The following is a 22,643-nucleotide window of genomic DNA, read 5'->3' on the forward strand; positions in this document are numbered from 1 at the left end:
TCTACCGCTCACCCCGCACGCTCCGCTCCTCTGCCGCCCACCTCCTCACCGTCCCTCGGTCTCGCCTATCCCGCCATCGACCCCTGGGCCACGTCCTCCCGCGGTCCTGGAACGCCCTCCCTCCTCACCTCCGCCAAACTAATTCTCTTCCCCTCTTCAAAACCCTACTTAAAACTCACCTCCTCTAAGAGGCCTTCCCAGACTGAGCTCCCCTTCTCCTTCTACTCCCTCTACCACCCCCCCTTCACCTCTCCGCAGCTTAACCCTCTTTTCCCCCCATTTCCCTCTGCTCCTCCCCCTCTTCCTTGCCATCCCCTCAGCACTGTACTCATCTGCTCAACTGTACATATTTTCATTACCCTATTTATTTTGTTAATTTTGTTAATGAAATGTACATCGCCTCGATTCTATTTAGTTGCCATTGTTTTTTACGAGATATTCTTCCCCTTGACTCTATTTATTGCCATTGTTCTTGTCTGTCTGTCTCCCCCGATTAGACTGTAAGCCCGTCAAATGGCAGGGACTGTCTATCTGTTGCCGACTTGTTCATTCCAAGCGCTTAGTACAGTGCTCTGCACATAGTAAGCGCTCAATAAATACTATTGAATGAATGAATGAATACTCTCAACCGCCCATGATAACTCTCAACCTTGTACACACCACTGCTTAAGCACTAACTCATGCACATATCCGCCTTTTCCTCTTTCTTCCCGCTAGATTGTAAGATACTTGGGGGCAGTGATCAGGTCTACTATTTTACTGTATTTTCGTGCCTAGGAGAGTGCTCTGCACAGTATAGGTGCTCAATAAATTATATTTATTTTTGACTTCTATTGATCTCCTAAATTTAGTGTAGCTTTCTGTCCTACTGGTCTTTCCCCAGTAATAGTTCAGGAGTGGATTTTTCTGTTCTTTAGGGGGAGAAAAATCCAGAGAAAAACAAGTTGACTTAACAATCTTTAGACTTCTCCCTGATAACCTTCCTGGACTCCTGTGATCTTTCTCAGGAAGCACTGGCATCCTTCTGTTTCTATCTACTCATGGGCAGCCCTCCAGATGGGATTTATTTTGCTTGTCTGAGGAGGCCGGAAGCCAGTTATTTGGGGAATGCCTCACTCTGCTGTTTCCTGAGCTGAGCACAATGCAGAAACCAGTTCTTTGGAAACTTGATAGCGTGGCCAAAGCCAGCAGAAGAAAAATTCCTCCACTTGTTTCATTTTCTAATGAGTAAATCAATGCAAAACGCACAGAGGGTTTCTACCTGGAGTCTGTCAAGGGCTGAGGAGACAGCACACAGATCCCCCATCACTGCACGTGGGCAACAAAAAAATCATCCCCTTTTTCTCTTGCCCTTATGTTCTGAGACGCTCCGGGAAGCATTCCTCCCTATTTCTAGTCTTGGCACCATCACCACCACCCCCTATACTCACAAACACACATGAGCACACGCATGCACACACACGCATTCAGTATCCTTTCTAGTCACTACCTACGAATTGGCTTCTCTTTCATGGTCCCTGGCATGGGCGCCTATGCGGGAGCCAAGAAAAAAGCCAAGCCATGTGGTGATGAAAATTTAGATACATTCAGAAATTATAATAAGAGCAGGTTCATTTTCCTTCCGAGATATTTTTCCATTGTCAGCCCATTTACCCCAGTCCTGTGTGCATATTTTCCAGGAGTAGAGCCCCTGGGTCCAACCCCAGAAGGACTCTGTCATGGCCTGAGGAGACAGCACAGAGCTCCCTTGTCACTGCATGTGGGTAACAGAAAATTTACCCCCATTTTCTCCTGAAAAAGTCTCTGGAATTTGACTGTAATGCATGACTCACTAAGCCTTTAGGCAAGGAAGGCTTTTGGGTTTTCAGAAGCTTTTAGGGCATTCCCAACCTGATTACCAGGACTGGGTTCCAGGGTCTTGACTCTTTCCATCTCAAGTAGCCACCTAACTTGCACCACGATAACCATTAAAACCCACAGATGCTATTGCTCCCATTTTCAGACGTCACAAGTGCCGCGGGAGTATAAATTATCTTCTCGGAACTAAGGGGACCCTAAAAAACTGTCACCCTCAACTCTCTTGGCAAAAGGCCTTTTTATCTGTGTTGGATTATGTCCTCATGCATCCAGTCCATCGGCTTTTCCATACGTTCTACAGAAAGGGAATCCTCTGGGGTGGAGTGTGCAGAGTCCTGGGCCTGTGAGACTGAGGCACACTTTCCACCTGTGAGGAGATATCTCTTGGCTGTGCCTTCCCCATCCTCCAAGGAGACAAGAATAGGTTAAAACCCCCAAATTCAAAGGCCTGCCTGAAAGGTCACAAAAGAGAGAGGTGCAAAGGGGCCTTTGACAACTTACATCTTTTCATTGGAAAGAAGAGCTAGGGAGAAAGGGTCAAAGTGACAGATCTGGAAACTGGAAACAAAATTAGCTCCAGTCCAGATAGTGGCTGAGAAATTTCATTCCTCCTGATGCCAGTTCCCAATCACTAGCACTCTTCCATGTTTTTAGTAACTGACTGTGGGGATTTGGGGGAGAGGAAGAGAAAGAGGAAATGAAGCAATTGCTAGAGGGAATTAATCAATCCGTGATACTCATCGAGCTCTCAATCTTCAGATTCCTTAATCCCTGACTTTTCTTGGGAGCCAACAAGAGAGATTTCTGTTTAGTTTCCAAAATACCCCCCAGGGGACCATCAAAAACCACTGATGACCAAGATATGCATGGAGGAAGACACAAGACCCTATTTTATCAAGATAATCTCCTGCACTTCAACTAGTAGCAGCGTGGTCTACTGGAAAGAGCAAGGGCCTGGGACTCAGGGGCCCTGGGTTCTGATCTCGGCTCTGCTACTTGCTTGCTGTGCGGGCAAATAGCAGATCCAAGATTAGAACCCAGAGCCCCTGAGTTAATTTCTCTGGGCCTCAGTTTCCTCATCTATAAAATGGGGATTCAATCCCTGTCCTCCCTCCTCCCCCTTAGACAAGAGCTTTATGTGGGACAGGGAATGTGTCCAACATGACTAGCTTGGGTGTACCCCAGTGTTTAGTATGGTGCATAGCATGTAGTAAGTACTTAACAAATATTATTATTATTGTTATTATCATTATTATTATTACACTACAGAATTTGATTTAGTAGAACTAGCACCTAAGGAAATTTCTGCTCCTCTAGAAATTTGCAGGTGCCTTAGCAACCAAATCAGGGTAAGGCAAGAGTCACACAGTCAGCCATCTGGACAAGTCAAGTGAACTGCAAGAGTCTTACATGAGAATTTCCAGGAGGTGAGAAGAGGATGATGGTTGGAATGAGGTGACTTGGGGACATCTATCTGAGAAAAGAGTTGCCTTATGGGATGGATTGGGTGGGACGCTTGAGCTCTAAGTGACTTCTGCTAACCTGAATATTCCAAGCCCCACAATGGTCAGGGATGTCCCTGCCCATTTGTCCTCTTACCGTAATGGGCAGCTGCCTCTCGGATGTGCTGAGGGACTCGTTGACTGAGCAGTGAATGACTCTGTCTGAGACTATCTGGATCTCACATGAAATCTGTCCGATTTTCACTCGGTACTCATGGCTCTCCAGGCCCAAGCTGTCGGGTTCTTTCTGTTATTAAAATAAAAGAAATGGAAGAAAAAAAATGAAATAGGAAATCAGCCGCTGTCACCCAACTCAGGTGGTCATCCTGCAGGTTTGGAGACACTTAGCTTGGCTTCCCTGGAGGAAAGCGGTTTCCAGCCATCTTACATTTCCCAGGTGTTCCCGCAGCCCCTCTGAAGGAACACCCTTCATTCTCACTATCTCTTGCTTTGCAAGAGAAGCAGCATGGCTTAGTGGCAAAAGCACGGGCTTGGTCATGGGTTCTAATTCTGGCTCCACCACTTATCGGCTTGTGTGACTTTGGGCAAGTCACTTTACTTCTCTGGGCTTCAGTTACCTCATCTGTAAAATGGGGATTAAGACTGTGAGCCCCACTTGGGACAACCTGATTACCTTCTATCTAAGGCAGGGTAGAGGAAATAGACCTCGATCTCTCCTGGTCATGAACAATCAACAACAAAGTTAATTAATCCCTGGCTGCTTGAGCAGTGAGCTAGGTTGGGGGCTGAGAGGTAAGATGAGACCAAAAAAAGCAATTTTCTTCAGGCAGGACTTTTTTCTGCTGGGCCGGGGTTGTACATGCTCATCACGCTCCTGTCCCAAGCACACATCCCTGCTCTGCCTCACTTTATGGGTCCTTAAATTTTCTGCATGCTGAATTTGCTGCCAACATGTGTCCAACATCTGTAGGAGCCCATTCTTGCAAGAAATCTTCATCTCTCCCCCAGTAGAGGCCCTTGTATGCCAGGTCGAGTGGGGGGGAAACTGTCCAATGGCCCTATTCCCCTTTACCACCGTGTGGGGTCAGGGACCATCTCTGGACAAGGTTTCCTTCCTCCCTTCTTCCTTTTGGGAGAGTCTGCCTGTACCTGGCCTTTCAGCCTGGTCCAGTGCTGATTCCTACTTCTTAAATTAAGGCAGGCTGGTAACAAAGGACCAACCTCAGGCCTGTTGGGTGACTCCCTTCTCTGGGCTGTCTTCCTTTCTGCTGTCCGGGTGGGTTTTGAGGGCAAAGGAAGTACCTTAGAGACAAGGTGCACTCCTTGCAGAATCCCATGACTTGTCAGCCCTCGACACTAGGGTCGTCAAGCCTGAGTCTGGTCTTCTCTTCTGCTCAGCAGAAGAACAATCCACTCCCACTGCCACACAAGCTGGATAGGCCTGGGATAACAGGTTGGGTTTGCGGGGGCCATAATTTTGCCAGTAACATTGACATTTTGAGTAGCTTTCCTTCTCTCAGGAGCTTTCAGAAGCCCCCAGTAGCACAAAGATGGAGGGTAAGAGGAGAGGATTCCCCATCTCACAGAGGCGGAAACAGGGACTGGTTCATTCATTCAATCGTAATTATTGAATGCTTACTGTGTGCAGAGCACAGTACTAAGCGCTATCGGCCTGATGTGTCTAAACCCACATAGTGGTGTAGTTGAGAACAGAGTCTAGAAATCTATTTCTTAGAGAAGCAGAATGGCCTAGGGGAAAGAGCCTGGGGCCTGGTACTCAGAGGACCTGAGTTCTAAATCCTGGCTCTGCCACTTCTCTGCTGTGTGACTTTGGGTAAGTCACTTCACTTTTCTGTACCTCAGTTCCTTCATCTGCAAAACGGGGATTCACTACCTGTTCCTTCAGACTGTGAGCCCCATGTGGGCCCTGATTATCTAGAATCTTCCCCAGCGCTTAGTACATAGTAAGGGAATCATTATTATCATTATTATTATCATTATTATTTGGTCATGGCTCTGTCCCTTGGCCTTGGGGTCCCAAAACTTTTTTCTACCTTGGGAACACTTTGGCATTTTAAACCAATTTCCAGGATCAGCTCTGAGTTTCCCATCTGCTCCTGCTCCATGGTCAGGATTCCCTTATTTCCACATTATCCCTAAATTCTTCCTCGGACCCATTCTCCCCTCTGCAGAGAGCTAGGCTTTGGGTTTCAGACAATCCCAATTTTACAGCAGCTTTGGGCTCTGGGGGTTAAACCACTCTTGACCTCCTAAAGAGCAAAGGAGGAGGGTGTTGGAGAGATCTGGGCAACAGAGGCAGGGGTGGAAAGGGAATCTTTAGCTTTCTGAGCCCCCATAGGGCTGGGTATGTTCCTGGGGAGTGACTACAGCATAAGATTAAGTCCTCAGGAAGTGTGTTAACCCCTCCGGTAAACATATATTGTTTTAACCCAACCTAAAGGGGTGATTTGTGGCTTTTCCACAAATGGCTGTAGAGGCAGCCTTGAGAAATAAGTCACTCCGGGAATCCAGAAATGAGTGATTAGCAGAGCGCTGACCCAATCTAAAAAGTCATTCTTTTGTGGCACAACTCTTGGCTTGGACTCAACAGGATTCTTTTTTCCAATTCCAAGTAACCCAGTTCCCTCAGCAGCTCCATCCCCGATCCTTTCCTCCCTCACCTCTTCCTCCCCACACCTCCTTCCGATAGATCAGTAATATCATTCTTACATGGATGACCAGGGTCAGTGGTTCTCCAGGATGGTGTTTAATCCACTTCTCCTTCTTGGCGGTGGAGAACTGTGGATCAGGATGATACTCCAGGCTGAATTTGCTGCTGAGTAGGGCCTCCTCGAGGTCTCCGGGCTCCTCGGGGGTCGCTTGATCTTCGACGTACCACTGCCCATTGATGTAGAAATCTACAGGCTCTGACTTGTTGAACAGGGCCCCAGGGGAGGGGCACGTGATGAGGGTGGAATTGAGGACCTTGCAGATCTGGGGGGGAAGGCGGAGGGCAGGGAGAGAGAGACGCATGAGAGACAGAGAAAGAGATATATAAAAGGATGGACAGAGTGACATGGGGAAAGACAGCAGTCGAAAGAGAGGGCCGCAGAAAGTGAGATAGACACCGAAAGGGGGAAAGAGAGATGGGATCGAGTTATATATGGCAGAGGGAGGGAAAGGGAAGACAGAGTGCACGCTTGCCTCCTTAATAATAATGTTGGTATTTGTTAAGCGCTTACTATGTGCCAAGCACTGTTCTAAGCGCTGGGGTAGACATAGGGGAATCAGGTTGTCCCACGTGGGGCTCACAGTCTTAATCCCCATTTTACAGATGAGGGAACTGAGGCACAGAGAAGTTAAGTGACTTGCCCACAGTCACACAGCCGACAAGTGGCAGAGCTGGGATTCGAACTCATGAGCCCTGACTCCAAAGCCCGTGCTCTTTCCACTGAGCCACGCTGCTTCTCCCCCATGGACTCCGTTGCTCTGAATTGGCAGGGAGAGGAGACTAAGGATCGGATTAGTTGCAATTAACCTTTGCTGGGTGGGGAGTAGTTTATGCCTGTGTGAGAATTAACACATGGGGGGGAATAATGAGAGAGCTGTCACCCTTTCTAACAGAGGAAGGGGCGGTACATTCTTTAAGCAGCACAGTCGGATGCCACTCAGCTCTTCTTACTACATTCTCATTAACGAGGCAAATCGTTCTCCATCTGTCCTTTTTCATGGGAACTGCTTCTTCTCCTCCCGCCGCCACCCCACGTCTCTCAGTTTGTTCCCCCCAGTCGCTGTCATGGTATCTATCTCTGCCTCTTTGTGCCTCCACCCCACGCCCCTTCTTCTGTCTCCTTGGGACATCGCTCTGTCCTCCTCAGTTCCCAGTCTTCATTCATGGCTGGACTTACCGTCTGCTCCTTTCCGATGTGCCTCACCATCATAGACACATTCTGCACCATATGGAACCGCTCACCTTCCACTGTGATGACCCTCCCTCCGCTGGATGGAAGAAAGAGCAGAGTGAGCCACCAGTGAGTCAGGGTGGAGGGGACAAAGGAGGAGGAAGACGGGGGGTAGACAGGTAAACAGTGAACATCTCTGTTGTCCTCTGCATTTCACATCCTGTTGCTCACCATCTTGCAGCATGCCTGCCTGCTTCAAGCAGGGAGGGCCTGTAATTTACCCTGTGTCTTCAGACTCTCTGAGGTTTGCATATTAGGCTGAGTATGGTGGGGTTACAATGCAGGCTCTAGTCACTGAGAGGGATTTCTCTGCAGGCTCTTAGCATGCATGTGTCCCTGCGCATGCACACATATCCTGCTGCTTAATGGCCTACTGTTGCCCAGGACACACACATTCCAAACAACTAACTCTATCGATCATGGCTTAGTGGCAAGAGCCCAGGACTGGGAGTCAGGAGACCTGAGTGCTGATCCAGGCTCCACCACTTGCCTACTATGTGATCTTGGGCAAGTCACTTAACTTCTCTGTGCCTCAGTTTCCTCACCTGTCAAATGGGGATTCAGTACCTGTGGATTCAATACCTGTTCTCCCTCCTCCTTATGACGGCGACGCCCATGTGGGACTGATTGTATTGTACCTAACCCCAGGGCTTGGCATATAGTAAGCAATGAACAAATACCACACTAATCATAGTTATTATTATTATCATTATTACTACTACTATGATTATAAATATGAGCTGAGATGAGAGTAGTGACACTGGTGAGGAAATGGGGGTAATAAAGGGGAAAATCCCAAGTGGCCCAAGCTGGGTGATACCCTGGGCCTCAGGCTGCTGTAGAGAGATGACCCAGAGTCATCTCTGGGAAGCGGCGTGGCCTACCGGAAAGATCACAGGCCTCTGTTCTAATCCCGGCTATTCCTCTTGCCTCCTGTGTAACCCTGGGCAAGTCACTTGATACCTCTGTGCCTCAGTTACCTCATCTGTAAAATGGGCATTCAATACCTGTTCTCCATCTTTCTTAGACTGTAAGTCTCACGTGGGACAGGGACTGTGTCCAACCTGATTATCTTGGATCTGCCCCAGGACTTAGTATAGTGCCTGGTAAGTGCTTAACAAGTGCCCTTTAACTGTTGGAGTTCCTCAAGGGTCAGTTCTTGGCCCTCTTCTGTTCTCCATTTACACTCACTCCCTCGGTGAACTCATTCGCTCTCACGGCTTTGACTACCATCTCTACGCAGATGACACGCAGATCTACATCTCCGCCCCTGTCCTCTCCCCCTCCCTTCAGGCTCGCATCTCCTCCTGCCTCCGGGACGTCTCCACCTGGATGTCGGCCCGCCACCTAAAACTCAACATGAGCAAGACTGAGCTCCTCATCTTCCCTCCCAAGCCCGGTCCGCTCCCAGACTTCTCCATCACCGTGGATGGCACGACCATCCTTCCCGTCCCGCAGGCCCGCAATCTCGGTGTCATCCTTGACTCGTCCCTCTCGTTCACCCCACACATCCTATCCGTTACCAAGACCTGCCGGTTTCACCTCTACAATATCGCCAAGATCCACCCTTTCCTCTCCACCCAAACGGCTACCTTACTATTACGGGCTCTCGTTATATCCCGGCTAGACTACTGTGTCAGCCTTCTCTCTGACCTCCCTTCCTCCTCTCTCGCCCCGCTCCGGTCTATTCTTCACTCTGCTGCCCGGCTCATCTTCCTGCAGAAACGATCTGGGCATGTCACTCCCCTTCTTAAACAACTCCAGTGGTTGCCTATCGACCTCCGCTCCAAACAAAAACTCCTCACTCTAGGCTTCAAGGCTCTCCATCACCTTGCCCCTTCCTACCTCTCCTCCCTTCTCTCTTTCTACCGCCCACCCCGCACGCTCCGCTCCTCTGCCGCCCACCTCCTCGCCGTCCCTCGGTCTCGCCTATCCCGCCGTCGACCCCTGGGTCACGTCCTCCCGCGGTCCTGGAACGCCCTCCCTCCTCACCTCCGCCAAACTGATTCTCTTTCCCTCTTCAAAACCTTACTTAAAAATCACCTCCTCCAAGAGGCCTTCCCAGACTGAGCTCCTCTTCCCCCTCTACTCCCCCTTTACCTCTCCGCAGCTAAAGCCTCATTTTCCCCTTTTCCCTCTGCTCCTCCACCTCTCCCTTCCCATCCCCACAGCACTGTACCCGTCCGCTCAACTGTATATATTTTCGTTACCCTATTTATTTTGTTAATGAATTGTACATCGCCTTGATTCTATTTAGTTGCCATTGTTTTACGAGATGTTCTTCCCCTTGACGCTGTTTAGTGCCATTGTTCTTGTCTGTCCGTCTCCCCCGATTAGACTGTAAGCCCGTCAAACGGCAGGGACTGTCTCTATCTGTTGCCGACTTGTTCATCCCAAGCGCTTAGTACAGTGCTCTGCACATAGTAAGCGCTCAATAAATACTATTGAATGAATGAATGAATGAATGCCCTGAAAAAAGAGTTATCAGGGGGAGGTGCAGGAAAAGGGAGGAGATGTGAGCCAGGGTTCCCTTCTTGTAGTAATGCCTCTTCAAAAGTTAATATTATTATTATTATGGTACTTCTTAAGTGCTTACTATGTACCAAGCACTGTTCTAAGCACTGGGGTAGATTCAAGTTAGTCAGGTTGGACACAGTCCCTATCCCACATAGGGTTCACACTCTTAATCCCCCTTTGACAGATGGGGTAACCGAGGCCCAGAAAAGTGAAGTGACTTGCCCAAGGTCACACAGCAGACATATGGTGGAGCAGAGATTAGAACCCATGACCTTCTGACTCCCAGGCCTGTGCTCTCTCCACTAAGCCATGCTGCTTGCTGGCAGTCTCTATACACGCCTCTGTAAAGGACTGTAGCCTGATATTTATTTGGAAGGTGCACCACCCAGAGAGAAGGTCAAGTTTTGCAGAATGCACACCCCATGTCACAAGCTCTACCAATGCCTGCTTATCCTAATGCTGTTGGGAATAAAGACTCAGGGCTGGGGGGAGTGAGGTGGCCACCTATGTTTGTGGAATCCAGGGTTCTAGTAAACTATGTAGTCCCAAGAAAAGCTGCAAAAAACTTAGAACTGGTGGTTTGTAAATTCTGTGGGTTCAATCATCATCATTCTCATCAATAGCGGTAGGGACTGTTTGGGAGGGAACAGACATGCTAAGGGCGGCTGTTAGGATGACCTACCTGGGGATGTGGGTCAAGTCTGAGGGATTTGTAGCTGCTCTGGAGAAGGTGGAGAGGTTCTGCTCCGCAGGGTTTTGGGAGTGGTGGGGGGAACTTTTGTGGGACTGGGGTGATTCTTCTGGGAAAATTTTGGGGAAGCAGCGATGCCTAGTGGAAAGAGCACCGGCCTGGGAGTCAGAAGACCTGGGTTCTAATCTCGGCTCTGCGACTTGTCTGTTGTGTGACCTTGGGCAAGTCACTTCACTTCTCTGTGCCTTAGTTTACCTCATCTGTAAAATGGGGATTGAGACTGTGAGCCCCATGTGGGATAGGGACTGTGTCCAACCCCATTTGCTTGTATCCACCCCAGTGCTTAATACAGTGTGTGGCACACAGTAAGTGCTTAACAAATACCCATAATAATAATAATTATTATTAATACCATTACTATTATTACTGCTGCTTAACTACTTTGTGCCTCAGTTTCCTCAAATGTAAAATGCAGATTAAATACCTGTTCTCCATCTTATTTAGACTATCAATCCCATATGGAACAGGGACTGTGTCTGACCTGATTAATTTGTAACAACTCCAGCATTTAGAACAGTGCTTGACAGAGTAGATGCTTAACAAATTCCATAATTATTATGATTAACTATTTTTCTGACCCCCTCTCAGGCCCCAGTGGGTTCACAGAATTTGGGAGAGGATACTCCAAAGCTCTCTTTCAGGGGACTAGGTGAGTTCACCCAGAGGTTTTACTAAGGTGCGGGCAATCAATCATTCTGTGGCTCCCATCCCATGGCAATGCTGCAACACTTCGGGAAACTGCAGATGTTTGCAGGGTTTTTTTATAAATGATATTTGTTAAACATTTATTCTGTGTCAAACACTCTTCTAAGCGCTGGAGTAGACACAAGTTAATTAGATTGGACACAGTCCCTGACCCGCACTGGGTTCAACAAACTTCCACCTCTCCTCCCGACCCAAAGGAGCAGATATAAAAGGGTGAAACCTGAACCTCACTCTGGGCTCTGACTTTAGGGCAGGGGTGAGACCAAAGGGAGATGGGGAGGAAGAAGGATGCTCCTTTCTGGCTCTGTCGAAGCTGGGAAGTGGTTCTCCCTACTGCCTCAGATGTTCACATGCAGAGTTCCAGGGAAGGAGCTATCTGCAGCCTTTGCAGGCACACCACAGGAAGTCTTTCATGAATCCACAGGAAACCTTTTCCTAGTCTTATGGGACTACTCCTCCAATGCCCGCCCCCCCCCCTTTGTTTTTTTAAAAAAAGGTATTTGTTGAGTGCTTATTATGTGTCAAGTACTCTTCTAAGCGCTGGGGTAGATACAGTTTTATGAGGTTGTCCCACATGGGGCTCACAGTCTAAATAGGAGGGAGAAGAGGTATTGAATCCCCATTTTCCAAATGAGGAAACTGAGGCAAAGAGAATTTAAGCGACTTGTCCAAGGTCACATAGCAAGCAACTGGCAGAGCCGGGATTAAAACTCAGGTCCTCTGACTCCCAGTCCTGTGCTCTTTTCACTAGGCCATGTTGCTCTCCCTTTAGCTTCCTCCCTCCTGAGCTCCATAACTCAAGGACCATCTCAAAATCAGGCTCCAGGTCCAGGTGGGGCCCCCGAAGGAGCCTCAGACCCAAGGAAGCCCTCGTAGACTGTGAGCAAATTGTGGGCAGAGAACGCACCTACCAACTCCATTGTGTTGTATTTTCCCAACCACTTATTGCAGTACTCTGCACACAATAAATACCACTGATTGACTGATAGGGAAGGGCACTGACAGATGGCCCACTATGTCAACTTGAGATCCAGAGCCTGGTCCATCACTTCAATTTCCAAATCCCTGCTTACTTATTTCCTTCTTGCAGGGATGTTTGGTGCTGCCAGCCCTGAGATCAAGCTTCTTTGTTTGACTATACAACAGGTGTGGCTCCTGAGTTTGTGTAGTGCCAGGCTCACCCTGGGACACCACCCTCAGATCACATGCCACACCACCTGGACTGGACACTCCGAAGCCAACAATTCAGCGTTCACCTCATGTAGCAGGGTTGAAACTCCGGAGGAACCTTGCAGAATTCTCCACAAAAACAGTATGACAAGGGAAGAGAGAGGTTCGGGGAGGGGGCGGGAGGATGGGGAGAGCCATCCATTTCAAGATTGCCAAGAGTTATATTTGGAAACCAAAATTAGCCCAGAAACTCAAGTTAAAACATGTTGCCTGTCTCTTCCCCATCTTATGGACACAGTTGACAGTACAGCTGTCACTCCCCATCAGACATAAGGGCCATTACTCAGCTCTGTCGGAAATGGCTAAAACCCTAAAAATTTCCCACCAGGAACTGTGGGCTGGGCTGAAGGTTGCAGTATTTGCCAAAGGAGGGTGGTGGGACTGTTTATGTTCCCATCCACCACCACCAGATGCCCCAGATTTTAAGGATTTGGGGGCTTTCCCTGCTATGCCTGTGGAGAGAGGGCTGAGAAATGTCCCCATGGCTCTGGACATTTCTTTTTCCAGTTTACCAAGGCTGTCCTGCTCATTCCCACTTTGTCATTCAGGTGGCATGTTGCCAAAGTAAATTTCCTACTCTAGTAACTGAGGGCAGCCCCGGACCTGGGGCCCCTGGCAAGGAGAAGGCTAGCAGCCATCAGGTTTCTTCGGCAGAATTCAGCAGACTGCTGACCGAAATGATCATTCTTTTTTTGGAGGACTCAGAAGGAACAAGAGTCAGGAGGCTCAGGAGACACATAGGAGATGAAAACTAACGTTTCTCCAAATGAAACTTGGCAGCTGTGAGTGTTGTTTAAGAAGAAGAAGAAAAAAAATCGTCAACTCTCTGGTAATCTCCAGCTGCTGTGCCCTGCCAGTCTCTGCTCTCGGCGGCTCCCACCCTTCTCTCCCGACATTCACACGTGGTACTGTTTAGCAGTGAGGCAGCACGCTCCATTTGCAAACTGCTTGGCCGTTTTTTGTGCTAGCCAGTTCTCCTCATGAGCTCAGGAAGAACACTAATGCTGATGACCCAGCTTCCCAAATGGGGAGTCTGAGGCCCAAAGGAGGGGGCAGGTGGCCCTCAAGGTCCTTCACTGAGCCAAGGTAAGAACTGGATTTAGAACTCCCAAGCAGAGACTCCAGGCCATGGCTCAGTTCACCAAGATACACAGCCCAGCTCTGCCCCATCCCCTCGGCCCTGACCTGCGAGTTTTACTAGGCCACCCTCAGTTCTCTACAACTGCCTCCCACCCAGCCTGCAGCCTTTTGCTGGCTGTCATTATGCCTGCTAATGATACTCCATACACTGACCTCCCCCTCCATACACTTTTCCGCTGAAGCCTGTGTGTCCAGCCCCGCCCTATAGCCAGCCTTTCCTTTGCTCCGGTCGATGACCTCGTCCTGACCAGCTATTTCTTTGGTCCCTAACTCAGATGGTTTCCGTCCGGAGAAGCATCAAGGCAGGCCAGCATGCACCAGAGGAGGGTCCTGGCCTTTACTCTTGCTTCTTCTGACCCAGAAAGGGATTAAACTGATTGGTTTGTAAGTCTGCTCTGAATTTCCTGTGTGTTGATGCACTTAATTCGGGGTTGAATAGGATTGCAAAAGATTGCCCTCATTACTGGTTAACTTGATTTTATGCATTCAAAATGTGTTTGGGGGTCGGGGGGAGGTGCAAAGGGAGAAGGGCTGGTGAGCACAGCATGTACATTTGAGAAGTAGTATGGCCTAGTGGATAGAGCATGGGCCTGGGAATCAGAAGGTCATGGGTTCTAATCTCAGATCCTCCACTTGTCTGCTGTGTGATCTTGGGCAAGTCACTTAACTTCTCTGTGTCTCAGTTCCCTCATCTGTAAAATGGGGATTAAGACAGTCCAATTATCTTGTTATCTACCCCAGCACCTAGAGTACAGTGCCTGGCACATAGTAAGTGCTTAACAAAGACCATAATTATTATTATTATTATTTATTTACAGAAGATGAAAATTGGCACATTGAATCCAGGTTCCTGGGCCTCACCTGATCAGGCTCTTCTTGGGGCTGATGTCTGTAATGACTGGATTCTTCATGTAGTTAAAAGTGATGTTGCTGCTGATGCAGGACTTGTTCTCAAACTGGACACAGACTCTCACTGTAGTGGTCAGCTCCACGCTTGGCATGGTGCATGTGATGGTGCTGTCTATGCGCCTGGGAAGGGAGAGGGAAAGGCCCGAGCCAATGAAAAGCAGGCAGAGTCTAGGAGGGTGAGAGATCTCAGAGCTGGGATTGAACCCTGCGGTGAAAGGTGGGCCAGATACTGTCCCTCTACAAGCCCCAAGGCGATGGCCAGAGCCTCCTCTGCTGCGTTCATAAGCTCCACGATAAGGGAGCAAAACCCGGGTCACCCCGGACTTCCAAGGAAGCTATCCTGCATTCAAACCCTGCAAGAAAGGTAACGGGAAGGAGCTCGGGGGGACCTCTGGATTGCCGCCACCCCCAACCCCTCTGAGCTAACTAACCCCCGCCTCCCCTCAACCACCGCCACCCTGAATCTGTGGATCTCCGAGCATCTCTCAAACATGGTGCAATGATTCTCCATCTGCTTTTTCTCAGCAGGGAGACTGATCCAAAATGTTCATTTCCACCTCAGTTCACAGCAGTAGGGGTCAAGGGAATATTTAGGGGCTCCTGAAGCCCTGGAAACCCCGTGGTGCGTCATCACTTGGTCATACCACCACAGCAGGAAGTTTTTAATGCTCCACATGCCTATCGGATCTGGGAAAGCTCTGGGCACAGAGCCCGACTGGGTAGTCCCATGGAGATTGAGGAGCCTCGGCTAACATCTGCTTCCTGGTGGCCGGGAGGAGGTCAGGTCTCCGCTTCGGCTTCCTGGGCAGAAGACATTCCGTCTGCACAGTCACTGCCCAACTTCCTAGCCAGTCCCCACTCCCAAACATACATGAGATCTGTACACTGCTTGGTGGCATTGATGAGGACATGGAGCTCAGACCCCACATCTAGGTCACTTCCTCGGATGGTAACTTTGGTTCCTCCGGCTTTGGGGCCGACATCTGGTTCCATGGAGTATACTACTGGGAGCTAAAGAGCAGAAAAGAGAGGTGAGGCCTTCTTGGCTGAATCAACCAACCCCTGATATTCACAGAGACTCACATTGGGCTTCTTTTCACAAACCTCAGAGCCTTGTCAATGGCTCCTGCCTCCTTCCATGGCAGACTGTAAGCTACCAACTCTGTTGTACTGTACTCTCCCAGGTGCTTAGTACAGTGTTCTGTACGTGGTAAACACTCAATAAATCCCATTGATCAATTAGTTGATTGATTGATTGAAAGTGCCCCAGAGTTGGAGGAAAGGGTAGGGCCACGCATATAGTCCTATCGAGATAGGGACTAGGATTTCAATCCTGGTCCACTTGGAACCCACCCCACTCTCTGGAGAGTTTCTGAGGGACAGTCAAATTTAAGAAATGTGCAGGGCACAAGTTAGATACATGCAAGGGTATGAAGAAATAGAAATCCTGCTATACTCCCCCCTGCCACTCAAGAGCAGGGTATTTCGGAACACCGCCTCTGGCTGCCCAGACCAGGTGAGAGAAAGGCCCCAGGCTCGGGAGACAGTGGTTCCTTTTCCTGGGGAATGGCAGAGTGGCAGAAATGCATTATTGATCCCTGTTGCTGCAGAGCCAGTGAGATGGATTACCTCTCTCCAGAGCTCTTTGCTCCCTGGGTTTCTCATCTTCTTCCCTCTGTCCAGGAGCCGAGTAGCTCGCATCTGTCTTGCAGGATGGATTATCAGGATGGAATGCACTCAACTAAATAGCTACTTTTAGTGGTGATCCTTCATCTACTCACATATATGCACAGACAAAGACCCGTACATTACAAGTGCACATACATGTAACTTCTTCCCTTGCCATGAGGTAACTGAGGGACAGAGAAGTTAAGTGACTCACCCGAGGTCACACCGCAGGCAAGTGGCAGAGCCAGGATTAGAACACAGGTCCTGTTACTCCCAGTCCTGTGCCCTTTCCACTAGGCCACGCTGCTACTCAGAGCATAGAGCTCAGGACCTAGGCTGAAAGGTTTTGGCTATTGCTCCAGTGGGACTGGGGTTGCTGGAATGAGGCCATTCCTTTCGCCCCTCCAAGGTTGGATTAAGTCTTCTCCAGACCCAGGCCTATTGGATTTTCTGGGGCCCCTGTATACAAGTCATTTTCCTAATTTAATCCACAATGATCACAATTCTGACATTGAGGCAATAAACTATACTCAACTTGCCTTTGCTACATTTCAGATTTAAAACCGGTAGAGTAATTTTTAATTCCAAATAGCCTGCCTTTTCCATAAGAACAGCTGTTATATATACCCCAAACCATAGATCATACATCTTCTATTTTCATGAATATCAATGAATCCATCAATCAATACTATCTATTGAGCACCCATCATGCACAGAGCACTGTTCTAAGCACTTGGGAGAGTACATTAGAGTTATGAAATATAGTTTGCATGTTCCCCTTTAGCCCAAGATCCAACACTGCAGCCTCTAAAGCCCCTGTGCTGATCTTTCTCATAGTAGAGCAAACTGGGCCAGAAGGGGCACAACTGGAAGGTGGAGCCATGGCAGGGCTCCTGGTGATAGGCCCTCTCCTGGCCCCAGCCTCAGTGGGGAAAAGTTGTTCTGGGTTGTACCCATCCCTGGCTTCATTCAAGTGGCAAATGGTCTCCTTTCCAAACCCCGGCTTTTTTCCCCAAGTGTCAATCAATCAATCAGTGATATTTACTGGGTGCTTACTGTGTGCAAGACACTGGACTAAACACCTGGGAGAGTATCAATCAATCGTATTTACTCAGCGTTTACTATGTACTATGCGCCTGGGAAAGTACAGTACAACAGAATTAGCAGACTTGTTCCCTGCCCATAATGAGCTTATAGTCTAGAGGGGGAGACAGAGATTAATGTGAATAAATACTTTATAATATATAATTTAAAGAAATGTACATAAGTGCTGTGGGGCTGGGGGTGAAGAGACTATCAAGTGTCCAGAGGTTCCAGATTGAGTTGCGTAGACGTTGCAGAAGGGAGAGAGAGCCGAGGAAAAGAGGCCTTAATCGGAGAAGGCCTCTTGGAGGAGATGTGATCTGAGTAATGCTTTGAAGGTGGAGAGAGTGGTGGTCTGGCACATACAAAGGGGAAGGGAATTCCTACGTGGCCTAGTGAGTAGCAGCATGGCCTAGTGGATAGAGCACGGGCCCAAGTGTCAGAAGGACCTGGGTTGTAATCCTGTTGTGTGACCTTGGACAAGTCACTTAACTTCTCTGTGCCTCAGTTACCTCATCTGTAAAATAGGGATTAAGACTGTGAGACTCGCATGGAACTGGACTGGGCCCAACTTGGTTAGTCTGTATCTACTCCAGCACATAACACAGTGCCTGGCACATAGTAGGGGCTTAACACAAATATCATTTAAAAAAACAAAAAAAAACCTCACCACATAGGAATAGCGCTCCCGGGACTTTCCCTCCTTGCTCACATTCACCGTCACAACATCCGAAAAGATACTCTGAGATGCTCCAGTCCAGCACACAATCCTAATTCATAAAAAGAAAGGGGTAGGGGCAGGGGGAAGGAGGGAGATGGATGAGGAGATGGAAATAGTTGTCCCTTCCCAGATCCATTTGCAAATATGAGCTAAAGGGATTAATGAGATGGTAGTTTTACTGATATAACTCCTTCTTCCCAAGTGCTCTGAGACACAAAACCACACGTATGTGTCGAGCCAGTGAAAAGTACCAGTGGGACCTCCATGGAAGATGGAGAATGAAACCTGGGCGGAGGCAGTGGCAACTACCCCATAGCACTGCCCCCATCCTATAATGAAGAGTGAGGATGGTGTCCTGAAGAGGGATTGCTGCCTGAGGCTGGGCGGCTGCAGAGGCTTCAAGGCTGGTTGGCACCTGCTTTCTCTGCCGCTGAGTTTGCCAAGGAGGTCGGTGCCAACTGCATGGAGGGATTTTGTGTGAGTGCTGTGGGCCCCTGGCCAGAGCAAGTTGGACGGGGCCCATCAGCCGCAAACAGCTGTCTGACGGGCACAAATTTCAAGCCAGGGGGACACCTGGAGAGCTGACTGGTTTATACTCCCACAGACACCTAGAAGCCAGTGAATTCAGGACACCCCGCTAGCTATCTTTGCTCCTGGCATGAGGGTAGGGAGGGACTGGATCCATGAAGTCCCCAACTCAGTACCAGACCCAGTCCAGGAGGATGGGAAATGAGAACCACGCTACCTAATTGGAGGCTCAGACGAGCTATCCGGGTACAGGTTTCTCTGCACCCTTCAGGCTACTCACTCCTCAGAGACAGTGTATCTGTCCGGGAGAGGCTCACACTCCACACTGCCAATCCTGACTGCGTGTGCCACGTCGCTGAACCGGCGGCCCAAGTTTCTCCCTCTGATGGTTAGAAGAGTTCCTCCGTTCAGGGGTCCATTCAGGGGCTCGATCTATTACAGAGACAAAGGGAAGTGAGAAAGGGTTTGGGCAAGGCCACCCTTGAAGAGAGTGGGATGGTGAAAAGGGGTCTGTGCCTGAGAAGCTATACTGAATGAAGCAGGGGCAGTAGGAGGGGGCGAGTGTCCCTGCCCTTTAATACTCTGTCCACAGTCAGAAAAGGCCTCTACTTCCAAACAACCCGCTCAGTGCAAAGGTAGAAAGTTTGTAGATTTAACAGGATGGCGACAGCCTGGAATTGGAGGGAATGGAGGTTAATTTAGTGAGCGTTAATCCTAGGAAGAGAGTCAGTCCTTCAGATCTTCAGATGTTTCCCATGCTTGTGTCTACCCCTCTGTTGGATGATTTAGCCTGACAGAAGCAGCGTGGCTCAGTGGCAAGAGCCCAGGCTTGGGAGTCAGAGGTCATGGGTTCTAATCCTGCCTCTGCCACTTAGCTGCGTGACCTTGGGCAAATCACTTAACTTCTCTGTGCCTCAGTTACCTCATCTGTAAAATGGGGATTAACTGTGAGCCTCATGTGGGACAACCTGATTACCCTGTATCTCCCCCAGTGCTTAGAACAGTGCTCTGCACATAGTAAGTGCTTAACAAATACCAAATACCAACATTATTGTCTGTAAAATGAGGATTAAGACTGTGAGCCCCACATGGGACAACCTGATTGCCTTGTACCCCCCCCCCAGTGCTTAGAACAGTGCTTGGCACATAGTAAGTGCTTAACAAATGCCATTATCATCATTATTATTATTATTATTGTTCAGGGGTCTCCCCATCAGTGGGTTTCCCAGGATTCACATTTTCCTTCTTTGGATTCACACATAGTTACCTCTCACCCCGATCATATTAACCATCCCCTGTTCAGACCAGATCCAGTTTGGAGGTGACACTGACCTGGAAAGGAGGCAGGGGGAAATGGGAAAGGACAGGAGGGCCTAAGAGCAGAAGTGGAATCAGAGGACCTTCCCTTTCGGCTGGAAAAGACAGGTAATACTGTTTTCCCATTGAGCTCTGGGTCACTCCTCTGATTCCTCTGATCCTTAAATGCCTCTCTCTATTCTGGAGAAAGTTCTTTGCCTGCTTATGCTTCTGTGATGGAAGGTTTGGGTTGAGGGGACAGAACATGCTAAGAAAAGAGCATCCCAGGCCAGTGAAGTGAGCGAGATCCCATGGCCAGATGCTGTTGTTGTTGGCCTGGGGCTCGAAACATTCCTCAGGCTGAATAGAGAGGCAAGGTTTCACCACAGTGTTTCATCCCTGATTTTGGGAAGAGAACAGAGTGTCAAGTAGCACCAATGTTCCTGGTCTTGGGCAGCAGCAGGCTCATCTCCAGGACTTGATCCAGGGGCTTTCAGTCATCCCTCTAATCTTACCATCATGGGGGTTCTTTCTTCTGTCTTCTCCCCCTAAACTCACATTCACACCCACACATATGAATAAGAGAGGGGTGGGGGGAGGGGGGGGAAATAAATCCCCCACCATGGCATTTCCTTACTTTCCTGTTCCTTCTTATTAGGAAAAAAGTTGGGCAGTACTTTTAGACTTGCACAGTGAGAGGAGGGAAGGAGAACCAATTCTAATAAAATAGGAAACCCTCCCTTTTTCCTCATCCCTCCACCCAGCAGTCTCCCAGGTCTTGGCCTTAATTTCAAATAGAATGAAAATGCTCCTCAAATCCAATGTACCAAACTTTGCAAGTGGCTTGCAAATCTTATCGCATCACTATTTTTCACCTCTCCTGGGATCTTCTCATTTCTGGGTTATGGTCAAGATCAAAGTTTACTTTTCTCTCACTTCATCCTATCTCTCTCCACCCTAGCCTCCTCTAGATTTCTCCAACTTCTAGCTGCTCAGAAGAATGTGGTTCAGAAGCCCACTGGGTACCTTTATACTATGAAAACTCAAATTTCAGAGTTCTGAAGAGGAGCAAACTTCTCTAACACAGGCCTGGCCCAAACTTGCTCTACTCTCTGAATTGTTCTGGGAGCAGTAACCCATTCTTTGGGCAGCCAAGTTTTAGGATGGGTTCAGATGTGCCCCAAGGATTACATCCCTGTCAGCAGGATTTGGGATTCAACTCATAGAGGTGAGATTCATCAGCTGACCTTGGAATGCTTCCGACCACCCTACTCAACCCCAACAGCTGTAGAGTTGCTGCACTGATCTAGTCTTCCTGGCATTTGGGGGAGCCAAAGGTCCTAAGCAATCTTACATTTAATCAGGAGAGAAGAACTTGCATTTATTGCATATAATGCAATCTTGCAATTAGCCACTTGTCCACATGCCTACAATTAGGAAAGTGGATGCTGGGCAACTAGTATGGGAGGTTGACTTTATTTATTTCCCTGGGTTATTCAGGCCTAGCTAACTAAGTCAGAGAGGGGGATTAAGGGAGACCTGTAAAAATGCCCTCAGTAATTTTTGGAACTCTGCCTATGCCTTTATTGTAACATTTAAAATCAGAACCCAACAGAGGGCCAAGGATTTTCTCTTAGTTGCTTCCACTCCTTGAAAGGTCAGCTCCATGATCAATAAAGGTCAAATGGAACTGTAAGAAAGCCCCCTTCACCCTGTCATTTCCTTGGGAGACCTAATGTAAAACTGCAGGAATGATGGTGCATGTTTGCTGGTGAATTTGCGGGCCTAAGCATGTGTGTGACTATAGGAATGAAATGTTGGTTGGGATGAATGCATGGGCACACACACACATGTGTGCCCATGAAAAACTTACCTTCCTGATCTCGGGTGCAGGGCATGGCATGGTGATGGGTTGGTGATGGGTATAGAGTCGGCAGCCCTCACTCCAGATACAACGATGCCCCAGATCTTCTCTCCCCAGGCACTGGGAACAGTCTGAGCTGCCCATGGCACAGTTGTACACCTCCACTACAGCCGAAGAGAGAACTGAGTGAACACACGAGCCTATACTTTCTTCTCCTAGTCATAGGTTTCACCATCAAAGAACCAAACCATGCATGGGGGCCATAAATCATCCGGAGAGGAGCAGAGAGACATAAGAGTTTGCATACTGCTTGAACTAAGGCAACCTTGGCTCTGATCCTGAAGATTTCCCAGAAGAACTGGGCACTCATTCCCACTGCAATATAATTTAGCACTTAAAAAAAAATTGGTCAATTTATGTTGCATTTTTCCAATTCTCTTTATCCACATGGGGATCTCTGCAGCCCTCCATCCTATTGGCAGAATAATCACTTTGCTTTGATTTTCTGTGGCAATACTCCACTGTCCTGAAGCCCTTCCCATCACCCATGCTCTCTATCCTTTCCAATGGGGATTTCTGGACTCCTGTTGCTCCTTTAACTTCTTCAGGATTCTTCTCCCTCAGTGTCTCCCTTTCTGTTTCAATCTCCTGTATTTTCTACTGAATCAGTCTTTCGTGGATCCACTGTCTCTGATACTGAAATATGGTGATTCCTAGGAGTGTGGTCTCTCTCTCCTGACTGCCTTCCTAGAGAGAGAAACCACCCAGTACCCTGTAGTTTGGGAAAATCTGTTCCTCTTCTCTTTCCTCATCTCCTCTAGCAACATCACTGGGAAGGGAATGTATCTGTTTATTGTTATATTGTACTCTCCCAAGTGCTTAGTACACAGAAAGTGCTCAATACATACAATTGACTGACTGATCCTTATCCTCCCCAGGCCCACAGGCT

The 22,643-nt window shown here is 48.5% G+C and overlaps 1 protein-coding gene across 1 annotated transcript in view; it reads right to left on the reverse strand.

Moving 5' to 3' along the window:
- PLXND1 (plexin D1) overlaps nt 1-22,643 on the reverse strand; it is a 155,141-nt gene that overhangs the window by 39,849 nt on the left and 92,649 nt on the right. The window contains exons 12-19 of the mRNA XM_029050663.1: nt 21,704-21,858; nt 18,815-18,966; nt 17,956-18,055; nt 15,406-15,545; nt 14,487-14,654; nt 7,229-7,319; nt 6,051-6,314; nt 3,457-3,606 (exon numbers count right to left, since the gene is read on the reverse strand). Of these exons, the coding sequence (XP_028906496.1) occupies nt 3,457-3,606; nt 6,051-6,314; nt 7,229-7,319; nt 14,487-14,654; nt 15,406-15,545; nt 17,956-18,055; nt 18,815-18,966; nt 21,704-21,858 (1,220 nt within the window). The remainder of the gene's footprint in view (nt 1-3,456; nt 3,607-6,050; nt 6,315-7,228; nt 7,320-14,486; nt 14,655-15,405; nt 15,546-17,955; nt 18,056-18,814; nt 18,967-21,703; nt 21,859-22,643) is intronic.

Source organism: Ornithorhynchus anatinus, chromosome X1 (assembly GCF_004115215.2).
Source record: "Ornithorhynchus anatinus isolate Pmale09 chromosome X1, mOrnAna1.pri.v4, whole genome shotgun sequence".
Taxonomy (NCBI): Eukaryota; Metazoa; Chordata; class Mammalia; order Monotremata; family Ornithorhynchidae; genus Ornithorhynchus; species Ornithorhynchus anatinus.